This window comes from Artemia sp. Qi Xiang Cuo, chromosome 10, assembly GCF_049724085.1.
Source record: "Artemia sp. Qi Xiang Cuo chromosome 10, ASM4972408v1, whole genome shotgun sequence".
Lineage (NCBI taxonomy): Eukaryota > Metazoa > Arthropoda > Branchiopoda > Anostraca > Artemiidae > Artemia > Artemia sp. Qi Xiang Cuo.
Genome location: NC_142803.1, coordinates 40,832,345 through 40,849,002, shown reverse-complemented (window position 1 = coordinate 40,849,002; position 16,658 = coordinate 40,832,345). Strand labels below are relative to the sequence as shown.

The 16,658-nt window shown below is 33.7% G+C and overlaps 1 protein-coding gene across 1 annotated transcript in view; it reads left to right on the top strand.

Moving 5' to 3' along the window:
• Positions 1 to 16,348, top strand: part of LOC148947768 (leukotriene A-4 hydrolase-like) — a 119,121-nt gene extending 102,773 nt beyond the window's left edge. The window contains exons 9-14 of the mRNA XM_089095422.1: positions 975 to 1,115; positions 3,024 to 3,230; positions 4,141 to 4,463; positions 7,636 to 7,875; positions 10,564 to 10,668; positions 16,154 to 16,348. Of these exons, the coding sequence (XP_088951548.1) occupies positions 975 to 1,115; positions 3,024 to 3,230; positions 4,141 to 4,463; positions 7,636 to 7,875; positions 10,564 to 10,668; positions 16,154 to 16,283 (1,146 nt within the window). The 3' untranslated portion in view covers positions 16,284 to 16,348. The remainder of the gene's footprint in view (positions 1 to 974; positions 1,116 to 3,023; positions 3,231 to 4,140; positions 4,464 to 7,635; positions 7,876 to 10,563; positions 10,669 to 16,153) is intronic.
• The last annotated feature ends 310 nt before the right edge of the window (positions 16,349 to 16,658 follow it).

Below are 16,658 nucleotides of genomic sequence, written 5' to 3'. Positions count from 1 at the left end.
TTCAGCATGTCTTTCCAAAAATGGGGTTTCACCATCTCAGAATATACGCATTTCTTTCATGTAGTGGACAAACAAAACTTAAAGTACTTAAAGTTTACTAATCCGAGTGCTAATACATCATTTTCTGTAATGCCTCATTCACGATGAGATTTTAATAATATTAAGACTTAGCTAGCACTAACTTGAGCAAATAAGAATTTTTCAGTCAATTAGAAAATTTTATGAAAATCTGATTCGCTCAAATTAACGCTAGTTAAGTCTAGGAAATAGTAAAATCTCATTATGAATGGACAGTCTTTGGATCTGTATATAATGCCCACGCACGTCATAGAATTACAAGGGAAACATGTTGTTTTTCAATTGGTACTAGAGATTTGATCCTGGTTTGCCTTTGAACGTTCTGAAAATGTCATATCTTTTGGGTTCAAAGTCCACGAACCCACTTTTTGCATTCAGATTGCTTTTGCAGCAAATCTGATCGTTGTTTGTTTTTCCTTTTTTTTGCAACAGATTAGGTCTTGTTTTTTTTTTTTTTTTGGCAGGGTCATTATCCAGCATCTTTCATGTTTGTACCACAACAACAAGAAGTTCTGAACCCCTCGAAATTTCCAAAATTCTATAATATATATATATATATATATATATATATATATATATATATATATATATATATATATATATATATATATATATATATATATATATATATATATATATATATATATATATATATATATATATATATATATATATATATATATATATATATATATATATATATATATATATATATATATATATATATATATATATATATATATAATATATAAATAACATATATATATATATAAATATATATATATATATATATATATATATATATATATATATATATATATATATATATATATATATATATATATATATATATATATATATATATATATATATATTGTTAGATATATTTTTTTTAGACGGATGACTTTTTGAAAGCTGCAGAATCTCTTGCTGGTCCATACGTCTGGGGAAACTACGATATATTAGTTCTGCCTCCTTCATTTCCATTTGGGGGAATGGAAAACCCTTGTCTTACCTTTGCCACCCCTACACTTCTTGTGAGTAGATGCATTATTTCTTTCATTTTTCCCTTTTATATATTGTCTCAGTTCTATCTTTTTTATCGGTCTTTCTGACGAGCCTCATCGAGAGCGTATATGGGCCAATAAAAAGAATACACTCGAAAAGGAGCTTCTAAAGAACATTTCAACGATAATAAGCAATGGTAAGAACACAAGTTATATCCAAATGTATTTAAAAAGAGAAAGTTCGGTAAATATTTAGCGGTCCCTTCACAAGGAAGATTATTAATAAAACAAATCGTACTTCATAATATACACATTATTCGTACTCAACACATTTTCTGGGTGACTTTCACTTTCGTCCATATTTTTGGTACTTTTTTCATTGTGAACTACAAAATATAAATTTTGGCTTCATTTTCCTTTGTTGTATTTTACTATATCGGATTAGTGACGCTTCTTGACTACTAAGGTCCCTGTGTCGGCCCTTCGGTGTTTTGCTACAGCTAGGTTCTAGCTCTGGGTTTGTTTTACCAAGCTATTATCAAACCCCACTGTGCCACCACAGACCTCATTTTTCTTTGTTTTTTTTTATCTCGCGTTGTGTTTAATATTGGCTGCCAAACGTCATCTAAGTTAGCATGTTGTCAAGATGACTTCTGGAATTTCTAGGATTTTTATTTGAAAGCTATAGATAGCGTTATAGATGAAAAGCTTATAAACTGCTATAGATATTGTTCATAAAATAAAATTGTCAAAGATTCATTAGAAATTGCCTTGATAAAATGAAAGTATAGATGGTATTTAATATCTGGTGTTATACGTGCGATGGAAAAAAAAGGAACAAGATATATTTATATTACACAGTGGAGAAAATGTGAATGAAAGTGGAAGAAACCTAAAAAGTCCGTTGATTACGATTTGTATGCATATTATAAAGTAGGAATTGTTTATTAACATTTTTCCTTCTGAATAGGCCAACCACTAAATATTTACTGAAAGCTAAAAAGGTAAAGCACATAAAAGGGAAATGACGGGCTTAAAAATCAGACAATTCAGCAGATCTGCGAAAATACGGGGAATTGAACCTTTAAGGCACCTTTTAATAATGACGTTCACTATCCAAATAAGGCTTTCCAATAGACTTGACTGGGAGACGGGCAGATGCGTACAAGGGGGAAAGGGCAACTGGATCAGCTGCTCGGGTGCCGCAGCTGAGGGATTACCCACGTTGATCAAGTTTTAGACTTTTATTTGGCTTTTTTTTTAATTTATATGAGTTGGCATAGTGTGCTGTAATGAATTTTACCCCAGGCACCACCAACCCTAGGAACGGTTTGGGCACGGGACATAAATGAATTGCGAATGTTAGGATTTTTTTGTCAGGCTTGGCTAGTGAAGGTGAATACAGGAAAATACAAACAAATTTCGGCTTTTTTTTTACCTGCTTAGGCAGCCTGTTTTAATATCATAAATAAAAAATATGACCTGTATGTTTGGATATCTAGCAACTTGTAATAAACCAGGATGCCTAACTAATTTGTTGCTGCTGATTTGTTTAGACTAGAAAAATTAAGGAGTATTTGAAACATATGGATATTCACTAGGAAGCCCTTGAAAAATGTATTATCCCCATCCTTAGTTGAGTTTTAGCAAATCTCGCCGTGGGAAGGCGAACTTGTCTATCTTTTTCCGTTTCCAAAAAAATTGTAAAAATTTTTGTATCCCTATCCTTTATTCTTTCCGTTCCCTATCCTTTGTCTTTTTCTATTCTTTGTCTTTTCTCTGTCTTATTCATATTCCTATCCTTTGTAACATTTCACAAAAGAAACCGTTTTCTCTGGGAATTCAAACTTGTTTTACCATTTCCCAGAATATCCTAACAATTTTTGCATAACTGGATCTTTTAATCTGATGGCTAATTTATTTTTTATGTTTATATAGGCTGGTGACCGATCCCTAACGTTTGTCATAGCCCATGAAATAGCGCATAGCTGGACTGGGAACTTAGTAACTAATGCTAACTTCGAACATTTTTGGCTTAATGAAGGCTTCACTGTATTTTTGGAACGCAAAATAAATGGAAGGCTTTATGGAGAACAGTCGAGGCAATTTGCAGCAATTGGTGGCTGGAATGACCTGGAGGAAGTAGTATGTTCTTGCCTTTTTTCTAAAGTCCTTACGCTATGCTTTCTTTGTACATTTCTGTTTGCCTTTTCCTTTATTCTAAAGTCCTTGCGTTCTACTTTCTTATTTGTACATTCTTTTATTCTTTCTTTTTTCTCAAATAACAAGCTTGGATTTTTGATTCTAGCAAATATGCCCTCGCTTCCATCCGGTGGCGCTCGGATGTCTAGTTTTAGTTTGTTTTTTTTTCTATTGAAAATTTTTTGGTTTTTATTTATATTCCTCGTTGTCGATTTGGTATTGCAACAACATGCTTTCCAGCTCCAGAATTTATACAGTTACATTTGATAAACAAACTGATGGACTCCTCATTTTTAATGCTAGATAAATTTTCTTAGGAGTAAAATCTCATTGTAATCACCCGAAAAAAAGTTTTATAGAAAAAAGAATAAAACATTTAATTTGGCTCTGCTGTAAAACTGTTAGTTAGACAGGCTAAGCCCTTTGGTTTTGAGCATGGTAAGGTTTTCTCGTTTACATTAATTCTTTTCAACTTCTCTTTTCTGTTTCAATTACTTCAATGGCAAGTTTCTTCTATAGAGTTCGCGATAATGGTGATTCCAATGGTGTACTAAATGTTTTAACCCGACGCACTCTTGAGGAATTTCAGGCTCTTTTTCAAAATTTGTGTAAATTAAAAAAAAAAATTACATTTTACTATTAAGACTAACTGAGATAATAGTTTCCATTCCTGACTCAGCTACAAATAGCAGTTTCTACTCACTTCAAATTTTTTTTTACGGGCTTTTAGATTTTCGGCTACTATAAGCTGAACTTCGTTCTTTACTAGGTTGCAACTGTCTCTGTAACCATGATAAGTATTGTTGGATGTTGGCCTATAGTATTAAAATAAGCTTATATAATTTACCTTCAGGTAAATACTCTTGGGGCTGATAATGAATTCACCAAGCTGAATCCAGATTTAACTGGATCTGATCCTGATGACGCTTTCTCTTCAATCCCATATGAAAAAGGCAGTGTATTCTTATGGTACCTCAGCGATATTGTTGGCAATGAAGATTTTGAAGAATGGCTTAAAATTTATATTAAGCACTTTCAATATCAGTCAATTCAGACAGAAGATTTTAAGACTCATTTACTGAATTATTTCAAAGATCATAGGATGGCAGATAAGTTAGACCAGGTTGAATGGGACATGTGGCTCCATGGGAAGGGCTTACCTCCATACAAACCCAGGTAAGTTACTGATTTTAATTGTTTTCTGGAGGCATTTTCGGCTTCCTCTATAAATCTCACGTCTGTTCATTAAATCTTCACATAGAAATACTGTGATCATTTTTATCCATAACTTGTATTTAGAATAATGCCTCCAGACAGACACGAGATAGTTCTGTACCCCCAAGAGCGATTCGAAGGGAACATATGAAAAATGGCAACAAAGACCACACTGCCCTTCCATCATAAACAACAAGTAGAACAATAGGGAAATTTTTTTTATATATGACAGTGGAACGCAACTTTAGGTGAATATTTCGACCCTATATCCAAGGGCCGTCCTCAGCAAAGCAAATGAAGAAAAAACCAATATAAAAGAACTCAAATTAAAATTCAATCGTTAAAACTAAAATATTTTCAAAACAGCCCTAGTATCATTACTTCAATTAGAATTTACAGCTTTAGTGAAACTAAAGATGACATAACTATAGCTTTGAATTCTAATAGTACAAATATTTCTTTTGATTTTGCTTTAAGCAGTCATGTTTTTGATAATCCTAGCCATAAAATACTTTTAGAAGAAATTTCCCTTATTAGTAATGATTTAGGCATAAAACAGGTTGTTTGAGAGGCAATTGAATCAGAAGCAAAATAAAAAGTAATGCTTCTTTAAATAGGGATTTGGGGAATATTCACTTAATGCCTTATATACAAATTTAATTAAAAATGATTTAACTAATTATATTAAAAAACCAGGAAACAATTCAACCTGATATGGATAGACCTTCTAGGCTGGCTGCCAAAAAGGCAAGATTAGCTTTAAGAGCTTGTCTGTAAACGTTTTTTATTCCATTTGAATGAATTGTCTTTTTTTCACCTCGCTTGATGTACTAGTCCTGTACGAACTTCCTTGAAGTAATGATGCTAGCGCTGTTTTGAAAATATTTTAGATTTAACGATTGAATTTTAATGTGAGTTTGTTTATATTCGTTTTTTCTTCTTTTGTTTTGCTGAGGACGGCCCTTGGATATAGGGTCGAAATATTCATTTCAAGTTGCGTTCCACTGTCTTATGTAAAAAAAATTCCCTATTGTTCTACTTGTTATTTATAATTTATGAAAAATATCTCCCTAAATATTTTCTCGACTTTTGTAATGTATATTAACTTTCAGTCAGTGTAATTTAAATTAATAATGGTTATACCGAAAAAATATATGTACTAAGATTTAGAAGTCTAATATGATTACTAATATCGACCAAGTTTATTTACGCGATTTTGCGTACATTTCACAGCTTTTTATTATGATATACTTTTTCTGTACTAAAAATTTTGCTGCTGCTATACGAACATTTACTTCACCGTACCTCAGTGAAATGAAACGCTTTTCTCTTCTTACACTTAAACACAGAACACTTTGTGTGTCTTAAGTGTATTTTATAGCATTAAAAACGGGGCTAAAGTACCGAAATTTGCAGTTTGGTACAAGTGTAAACAATGGCACACGATTTTTTAGTTGCTGCTCTAGTGTTAATTACGTGTTCTTGTTATAGCAATGATTAAGATCAGTTTTATTATTACTACTAATTTGCTACCCGCCTAGAAAACAAAATATAAAGGACGGAGTAAAGGAAAAAAAGAGGGGAAAATACCCTTCACTAGAACATTACAAGATCAAGGAACGCTATTAAACATTATGAAGTCTATGAATGGTCAGACTTCGTCATATCTGCCTTGAATCTTATGATTCTTATAGAGGACTGTAATATGGTACTCCTTGAATGTAGTGCTATTTCTGTGCCACTGCAAAAGGAATTTAGTACATCTGTAGTATGCGCTTCCTATGGCCTTCTCTTGCTTAATTCTGAAAATATTTGTTATGTTTGTCATTATGACTATGTCTGCTAACATAACCGGATAAATCGCAACAAGCTTTATCGGCCAAGGTCATGCTCACTAAATTCGATGAATTTTCTTTGACTTAAGTTTCAGTTTGATCCTACTAAATTACACTCTCCTGTCTAAGTCCTTCTCAAACAAGCCCTGAATGAGTGTTGGGTAAAGTTAACACAAGCACTATAGCTGTAACACTATTTGTAATATAGGTTAACCTTAATAAAGACCCCATTTCACCCACGGGACTACCCACTTTTTGCTTTAGACAGTTCTTCAAGTCAAAAAGGAGGTCAGATGGCTGGGTATATCATTTAAGAGTTGCCTCTTGGCTAGCCCCTTTTTGATTGTTAGTGACTCTATCAAGAATCTTCGTATTTTATACAATCGTATTTTATACGATCGGATGTCTCATATTTTATACTATCGTATTTTATACCATCGGATGTCTTGATCGGAAGTCGATTTCAAATACCAAGGACAGTGAAAACAATCTGATCGTTTAAATCGATTTAGGGGAAACTTACACAACCGTATACATATTAAAAACTAAGAATAATGAGGAACCCAATTTTTAATTTAACGAAAAATGCAGTTTTAGGTAGTAGCGGGTGCAAAAAAAGAAAGAAATTCTGGGGAAAATCAGCAAAAAAGCTAAAAGCATATAGCATCAAACTGCTTAAGAAGGCTTAGTTTTTCTTTGAAGGTGTAGCTGTTTTTTGGGGTCAACAGATTATTAATGGTAGAATATTTACTGAAAAAAATGGTCATCAGATTAGTTTTGCTTATTTATTTTCACATTTGGCCCTGACAACACTGATGAGAAGGTGATACTGTCGTAAGAAATTCATAATTTTGAAATAACCGAAAGAGAAATCTTACGGAGTTGTGGCTCTCTTGCATGAATAGACCCAAGATGGGTCCAGGGGGCAAATCACGTTTTTATTTTAATGTCCTTGGTACTTAACCGTAGCGTACTGGGATGTCTTTTTACTGCGTTTTGTGATCCTCTGATGTTGTTTACGTATCGATTTTTTTCTCTTTAAGAGCAAAGTATTGAAAGTGTGAAATGGTGAAATATTTCAAATATGCCCAGTTTCTTATGTTTCTCTTGCTACATAATTGAATGTTGAACCCGTAATCGACATCTTGTTCCTTGCCTATTCTATTACTGGTGCTCCATTGTCTTTATCTAACCTCTTAGAGAAGATGATTTACAAAATGTCACAAAGTTTAAATTCATGTGACTCTTTGTCCTATGTTGCCTTGTCAAAATGGGACATAAGAAAATTTATGTTTTAGTTACGATTATACCCTCGCTGAGGCCTGTACTGCTCTAAAGAATCGTTGGGTCGGCTGGATCAAGGATGGTATGCTACAACCCGCACCATTTTCTCCTTTGGATATTAGAAAGTTTTCTTCAATGCAGATAGTTGAATTTTTGGTTCAGATCTTTGCTGAAAATGTTCCTCAGGAAGCGGTCAAGCTGATGGAGAAGGCATATGCATTGAACGACAACCACAACTCAGAGATTAGACTACGGTAAGTTGTTTATAAATAATTTTATCTTTATTATTCCTATTTATGTTTATAATATTATTGTTCTATTATTGTTATTATTATTATAAATATATTTAGTTAATCCTTCAGTGGGCAGTAACGCTGCTTCCTGGGAGGATGGGTTCCAGACACTTAAAAAAGTACTACTTAAGGCTCAAATATCCAAATTATTACGTGTTTAACATAAGTTATTTAAAATGTTACTGTTTTTAATTTTCCTTAATTATTTCTATCAATTTTGAAAGTTAGTTAACTAAAAAATTAGAATGTTAGTTAATTAGGATATAAGTTAATTTATGAAATTGATTTTATACTCATTAATTTTTACGAAATTTTTTCTGCTCATGCACCATTTCAAAAGTTCGATATTCGAGCACTTCAGAATGTTTGAACAATGCAAATTTTCGGAATTTGGATTTCTCGGCTGACATTTCTAGTATATTCCGCAGAAATTAAACAAGATGTGTAGAAACCAAAACTTGAGAAGCTGAATACAATTTGAAGTAGTCAGTTGAAGAAGTCTTTTCGTATTCAGTGCTTGTCCGACGTTACGCGACTTCTAGGAAGTTCACTTTTGGAGTTAATACACTTTCGTTTCTTGTCTGTACTGCTCATTAGGCTTTTGTTTTGGTTCTTGTTTTTAATATTTATTAGGCTCGATAACATGGTCTAGCATGATCTGAGCAAATTTGAGCATGATCTGCTCATTTTAGGTCTTCATATCGCTCTATATTTTTCCCTTGAAAAAGTTTTTTGGGAAAATGTTTCCCAGAATTACTTTACCAGAAAGAGCCAGTAGATTTAAGTGAAATTTGGTGAAAGGCAAGAACAATTATCCTAGTTATATATTTTGAGGATTAAGACCCTATCAAACCTTTTTAGGAGAGAAAGTAAAGGGCTTAATTGTCGTCATCAAACCATCCAGCATAAGGTGGTCTCAATGAAGCTTGATGGGAAGTAAAAGCTATTCCCTTTCAGGATGAGGATTTGATCCAGCCTTTATAGGAATGGGAAAGGATGGGGCCCCTGAATTCATGTTGTCAGAACAAAAACCAGGGGGGTTTGCAGGATTTCAACCGAAATTAGTCAGAAATAATGTTTTTATGATGCATTTATTATGTCAGGGACTTGTTCGACACTTATTAGAGAAGGATGAGGTGGTTTTTATTTCTTTTCGTCAAAAAATATTTGAGAAAGGATCGTTAGATCTTGACCAAACCTTTTGGTGGGCAGGGGGATGGAGGGGCATGTAAATTCTTGTCATCAGCACATCTACCAAAGAGAAGCGTTGGATCCCAACCATATTTTTTGTTAAGTAAGAATGGGCCGCCCTTGACCTTTGTAGAGGGGCATACAGGCTTGTAATTTTTGTCTTCAGGTCTTTTTTGGAATTGGTGCTTGTATGTCAACTTAGGGAAGAAACGACTGGTTTCTTGATCATTCCGTTTGGGAGTCCAGGCTCATTCAGAACACTCTGAGGGTATACGAAGAGATTTTCTAAAACCTGATCATCAGAACAGAGGACTTTTTTTTTTATCTCAACCAAGCCTAGTGGATATCAAAGCAGGCTAGGTGTTCTAGTTTTTTATTTTAGAGATTTGCATGTGATTAAACATTTTTTTCAACAGGGGTCCCTACATTCTTGTCACCGTGAATTACACCATAACGGCTAGCCAATAAGAATAAATTTGGTGGGAAGTAAGAGGTAGTTTTTTAGTTGTGCTGTTTTGTGGCTCAGAGCCGCTCCTACCTCTTTCAACATTAGGAGAAAGGATAGGGCTAATTTTTTATAAGCAGTATAACAATCGTGTGATGTTGTAGAACTTCAACAAAATTGGATAGAAAGGGAGAGAGATTTCCACTCGGTGCTTTTTCTGGGTCTAAGCACGATCTGATTTTGTTAGGGAGATGGTTATCTAAATTCTTGTCAGGAGGGCATCTCCTAGGAAAGTAGGCTATGTTAATCAGAACGAAACTTTATGAGAGGTAACAATAAATTTCTACTTATAACAGTAATTAATCTGTTTACTAAAGTTTGTTTTCATTACTTTTAATACTGTTTACCATTGCTGTAGTTGTGACTGTACCTGTTTATAGGGTGGGGGGTCTTCGCCTGCTTCCCGTGATTGGTTATAATGACTAATAGTATAACTAGTTAATTTTAGTTTGATTATGCTTTCCGTTAAAATAGTCAGTCGTAATCCCTTAGTGTATAATAAACCTTCTGCTACTGCGAAACTTAGAGATTTTGCAGCATTAATAAATTTTATTTCTTTATTTTTGCTTCTACTGGGAAAACTGTGCCATAAGTAATCGTTTAATCCTTGGTTTCTTATCTGGAACAGGCAGCACTTTAGATCTGGAAGATAAATTCCACGACATCCTGTTAATTCCGGCTCTTGAAGGAACAGGATAAGAAGTAAAGGTTTGAATACTGAATATTAGCTCGTTTCTAGTTTCTTAAATGCAATGTTTTTCAAAGCTTATTTGAAGAAGTGTAGGCTACTTGTTATTTTTAGCTAAAGACTTTGGTGATTTAAACCAGGAAAACTGTTTAGCAAAGAGTTTCCTAATATGCAGATAGATTTTGAGACAATTTAGGATCTTTTTGCATAGGTCCAAAGGCCCCCTTCTTCTCTGTAGATCCCTCTATTTTCTCATTATCTATAGGTGGATGAGAGTGTGCATTCAAGGACGCTGGAAAGAACAAGTGTCGCCTGCACTTGACTATGCTACTTCGCAAGGAAGGATGAAGTTTGTCCGTCCAATATTTAGGTAAGCAAATCCAACATTTTTTCTCCAAAGAGGTATCAGGACTAAAAGGGCAAGAGACAAAGGTGTAACGAGGAGGTGTGGAGTTATAAACCTTCCAATAGTCCATCATTCTTCCTCGTGTTTTGATTTCATTCCAAGCTTTTATTATATTTTTTATGTTAATCTAGTTTACAAGAAATGTTTTAGAGTTTTGTGTTCTTTTTCTTTTTTAAATTCTGTTTAAACTCCACCAGCCACTAAATTACATTCAATATCGACTGGCTTCATTATATAAAATAGGTGGTGTTAGAAAGATGGGGGAAGCTCATTCGACCGCGAATTACAAGTTCTAGTGCCCCTATTGGGGGCAACATTTGTCAGAGTGCAACCAATGGCCCTTTTTGCCCCTTGGTGCCCTCATAGCCCCACATAGTCTAGGATTAAAATGTGTGGAGATATTCATAACCATTTTAATCAGAATGGCTGATAGGTTTGAAAATTTTGCCTATCGATGTGATATGGTTTGTGACTGGGTCAAGGATCTCAAATCATATAAATAACATATTTAATACAAAAGCTTTTTGGATACATTTCACAATCAATGCAGAATTATTGACTAAGTAAAGAGCGAGACGTCTCCCATGTATTACTTTTTTTATTTATTTTTCCCTTGTTCACTGTGTAAAGAAGGAATGGTTATAGAAACTTATGAGGTGGTTCCGCTGTTCTGAATTTGAAAGCAACAATAACCTTTCTAATGGAAAAAGTTGTTGGGGGATTGACTCCAGACACCTCCGTAACCGTTATGGGATCAGGTCAAAGTTTTGAGACAGCCATTTCACTCAAAATGTTCGAAAGATAAAAAGACGTGCTTCTGAGGGGGGGGGGGGGGGGGTGTAACCCACTAGGTCTCAAGGAAATCTTCAAATAATACTCTCCCTCTTCGTGACGCCAACAATTCTGTCTCTTGATCGATTTATATACAATGATTGAACATGTGTTTGCTGAAAATAGTATGAAGCTATGTTATAAAATAGTACTAAAGATCTATTGATGGCTAGAATTTAAGTTGTGTCTTAGAGTAAAATAATTGTACATCATAGCTTCAGTAAAGTAATTTTTCGTTGGTAAAATACTTCAAAGTTTGAATTCAAAGATATCATCCCTAGCATAACGAGGAATTATCTTATAAGACGACGAGTTTAATTTTGCAAAAAAAAAACGATTTTTTTTTGTAGAAATGGCCTGCTAGTGTATTTGTTTGAAGACAGTAACAGTTGCAATTATTACAACACTCTTTGATTAAAATGGTTGAATAGATACATCTATTTTTAAAGATATCTACAAGTTGAAGGAGAGGGGCGACATTGTCTAAAATCTGTTTAGATTTCAGAGTCTTACGGTTGAAGGTTGACCCTTCCTTTTTGCCCCAATCCTTTTTTTAGTAAATTTTTATTACAAGTGATTGCCGAATTTTGCGGCGGATTGATAGTTTTGACTGAACATTTAAATTAATTGAATCATATAAAGTTTGATTCTAACCCAAAAATTTAGCTCTTAAAAAAATTTGAAAAAAATCATACAATTAAAAAATAATAATACAAACTTAACCTAACCAAATAACCTGATAACCAAAGCAAATAACCTAACCAAATGACCAAAATAAACAGCGGCACCAGGACTCGAATTCTTGCCCTCGTGGTCTTGAGATTTCAAGTTTAGCGCGCTAACCACTCGCCTGGGATAGCACAAAATTTAGTTCTTATTGGAAAAAAATCATACAATTAAAAAATAATAATACAAACTTAGCCTAACCAAATAACCTGATAACCAAAGCAAATAACCTAACTAAATGACCAAAATAAACAGCGGCACCAGGACTCGAATTCTTGCCCTCGTGGTCTTGAGATTTCAAGTTTAGCGCGCTAACCACTCGCCTGGGATAGCACAAAATTTAGTTCTTATTGGAAAAAAATCTTACAATTAAAAAATAATAATACAAACTTAGCCTAACCAAATAACCTGATAACCAAAGCAAATAACCTAACCAAATGACCAAAATAAACAGCGACACCAGGACTCGAATTCCTGCCCTCGTGGTCTTGAGATTTCAAGTTTAGCGCGCTAACCACTCGCCTGGGATAGCACAAAATTTAGTTCTTATTGGAAAAAAATCTTACAATTAAAAAATAATAATACAAACTTAGCCTAACCAAATAACCTGATAACCAAAGCAAATAACCTAACCAAATGACCAAAATAAACAGCGACACCAGGACTCGAATTCCTGCCCTCGTGGTCTTGAGATTTCAAGTTTAACGCGCTAACCACTCGGCTGGGATAGCACACAATTATTGCATAATAAAACTATGTTGCTTAAAAAATGAAGAGAAATTAGTTTAAGAAAAACCTTTGCAAAGAAAAGTAACGAACAATACTAAAACGTATAATGATCAGAATGTCAAAATAAAATGTAAAGTGCAAATGACACTCTAGTCTTTAAGAGGTTTAAGAAGGCGGTATCCGCACTGTTATTTATGATCGTATCTGTTTTAATTTGACTTGGTTATCAATTTGAACTTCTGTTGGTCTTAGTTTTCATATACTTACTAACATTTTTTTTGGTTCATTTTCGGTTTGGCTTGATTATTTATCCTAATGTTTGTTTGTTTAGGTTTCATTTATTCATTCATAATAATTTCTGTTTCAAGTTTACCTTATTATATGATTTTGTTTCTACTCATTTTAGCTTCTACATTGTATTTTGCTTTTCTTTTAAAGTTTTTTCTTGGAAAACGGTTTTTATATTAAATACAAACATATTTTATATTAAGTATGTAATATATTGCTGAAAAGGGGATTATGCAAAGATTTTGGCCTACAAAACTGCTGAACAATAGGGGCTGACTCCCCCCCCTTCTCCCTCCCGACTTCAAAATTATAGCTACGTATCAGAGCTTTTGAAAAAAAAGAAAAAAGTTTTGTGATTGAAGTAAAGTGGCAGAAAACAGGTATAATCTAGAAAAAAGTGAAAGAAAAAAAATTTTCGGTCCCCGAGCATACAGCATATGTCCCTTATTTAACAAGAGTTTTCCAGGCAAACTTTCTTCTATATTTTAAAGAAAGTAGTGGAGCACTCTTCTAAAATTATCTCTGTTTTAGTCTTCTAAAATTATCAATTCCAGAAAATCTCTGAAAGCTTCATAGCTCAACTGCTTTCTTTAAATTATTAAAAAAAAAAAATTTGGAAAGCGCTTTGTTTTTTCTTGGTTTATTTCTTGGTTTTATTTTATTGTTTATTTTGTTCTCTTTCCTTATAGACCTTTACTATTTCACACCTCCCCACCCAAAGCAACCCTTGTACTGATTTGTTGCTGCTAAAATATTATAAAACTCGAAAATATATGAGAAACGTGAAGTTTGTCCTAGTTCATTAAAGTTCAGTGGTCTTTGGAGGGGGAAAGAGTGGTGGTACTTACTTCACAAGGGTGAACTGCGGGTGAAGGAGCATTGCCTGGAGTACGCTTGAGAAAATTGTAATTTTTTGAGGGGGGGGGGGGTAAAGAAGGGATGGATTTTACTTGCATCTCTTAAAAAGTTTTTGACCGATTGGCTATCTGAGGATTTTCACTCACTGGCATTGTCGGTCTTATTTGGCCGACATCGTTGTTTTGTGGTAGAAAATAGTATGTTGTTGTTGTACGGTCTTTTTCGTGACTTGAAAATGTGCTAGGACTTTAATAGGCGCTAAGATTAAGCCTGATCATCTCTGGAAAAAAAGAAAAGAGGAGACCCAGCAATTATAGTAGCCATGGTGAAGCGCTATTTTATTCGATTTTCAAGATGAGAGACTATAAATGTTCAGTTGAATGGTTTTGATGATGACAAATCGGTTGAATCTTTTAGGATTTGTATTTGTCGGGCACAAGCTGACCCTCTTTGCCTCTTTGGGCGAAAATTGATATTTTGTGGCTCAGCATGGCAGAAAATGGCACTTCGCTATGGTGCCATCTCTTTTTTACTTAAAAAATACACTAATTATTGTGATTTCTGTTCAAATAAGTCACCTCTTGATATTCTTCGACCCTTGCTTCAATAGGATCACACCTGGGGGACAACGGAAAAAAAGGAGACACATCAGTGCTACTCATGCAAAAGTGTGATTTTCCTTGGTGTTCAAGGGATGTGACTATAAGTCTCTGGTTCAGGGTTTTAGACAATGACGATTTCAATGGTGTAATTTTTCGATTTGATAATCTTTTTTAAGGTGTTTCAGGCGGTTTTTTGAAATTCTCTGAAACTCCTTGTCATAAATACAAATTATTTTTCTATTCAATCTGAATGAAAATTACTTTTTCCAAGATAGTGTTCATAAATGATAGTTGGGTGTTCAAGTGAACTAATTCAACACTTGAAAGTTTCTCTAAAAGCCCATTTTTAAGATTCTGGCTACTATGGACCGTGGCTCAATCTTTACTATTTACAGCCACGGCTGCAACCATGATTATGTAGGGATTAGGCAAATGGTCTTAAATGAACAGGTTAATGTCTTAAATCAAAATATAATAAATACGCAATTCGTATACAGTATTTGATAATGTTTTTAAATCAAATAATTCGCCTCATCCTTTTTCGTCTGCTTAAAAGATGTGCATGATGCAGGGCCTTGAACCCCTCCAATTAAGAAGCGTAGAAATTGTGCTACTTTGACACAGTACAAAATTTAATAATGGTAAATTTGATACGTATCTGAATGAAACAGTCGAGTACTTCTTTGACCAGTTATGTTGTTCAGTCCATTACTTGGCGCCCTTATTTTTTTGTTTGTGGGGGGGGGGGGGAGAAAAGATAGGTGAAATCGAGTAAGGTGAACTTTCTACCTTATAAAATGCCTGACTTTCCTACAAGAGACAATTTTTTCTTCTTACGTCTTTGGGGGGTTACTTTTATGTACACATATATCGAAAGAAGCTCACTCTTTTAATGGCGCGAACGGTACAACAGCAATTAGGAATTAAAACTATTATTTAGATTATCTGTTTTTGTTGGATAATTAAATGCTTGATTATTAATCCAAAATTTAAGCACTTTAGCAGAAAAACTTAAGAACAAATTTACAAGCATTCCCCAATTAAGACATAATTATACTAAATTCATTAAAAAATCAACATTACTTTTAAAAGTAATTTCCCCAAAAAAATTAGTTTGAAAAAGAATAGAACGAAGTTTTACCTTGTAACGATTCGAAATTGGAATAATCAAGTTAAATTTAAAACAAAAAGAAATTTTTACAATAGGCTCTTTGTTTACAAAAGGCTTTGCGACCAACAGTGTGATTATGTTAGTGTTTTGCTCAATATTACCTTACACCGTAGGTTGCGTTTTGCGAGCCCCTGTTATAGTATTTTGAAGCATAAACATGTATCTCAACGAAGCAGATGTATTCTGAGCATCTATAATTGCTTCTCTGTTCCTAATGAACTATGATTTGTTTCTTATATTTTAGGGATCTTTATGGCTGGGAGGAAATGCGCCAAAAGGCGATAGATGCATATTATGCTCATAAGGACCAATGGATGTACATGACTGCTTATGCTGTCGCTAAGGATTTGCACTTAGAAGAAAAGAAGGACTGAATAGCTTTTCATTTTTGTATTACAACTGTGTTTATCTTAATATACGAGCAAGCCTCTTTGGATTACTTAGTTAAGACTAATACCTGACTTCTCTTTTTGTTCGTCCAAAATGTATAGGGATGTCAAAATGACGAGTGGTTATAAAATAAAAGGAGAATAACAATGATTTAATCTTGATCCATAATTTCTGTACATGTTTCATAAGAAAAAATATCTCAAAATTGGAAAACTTCGGGAAAAGCTTTTTAAGTTAAAATTAAGTGAAAAAATCTAAATTTGTTTGTTTAATCATTAATTTCAAAAAATTGAAGTTTTTTGTAGATGTGGCAAGTTCTACTACTATCTTTGGCATATAATTCATGTCCTTAAATAGTA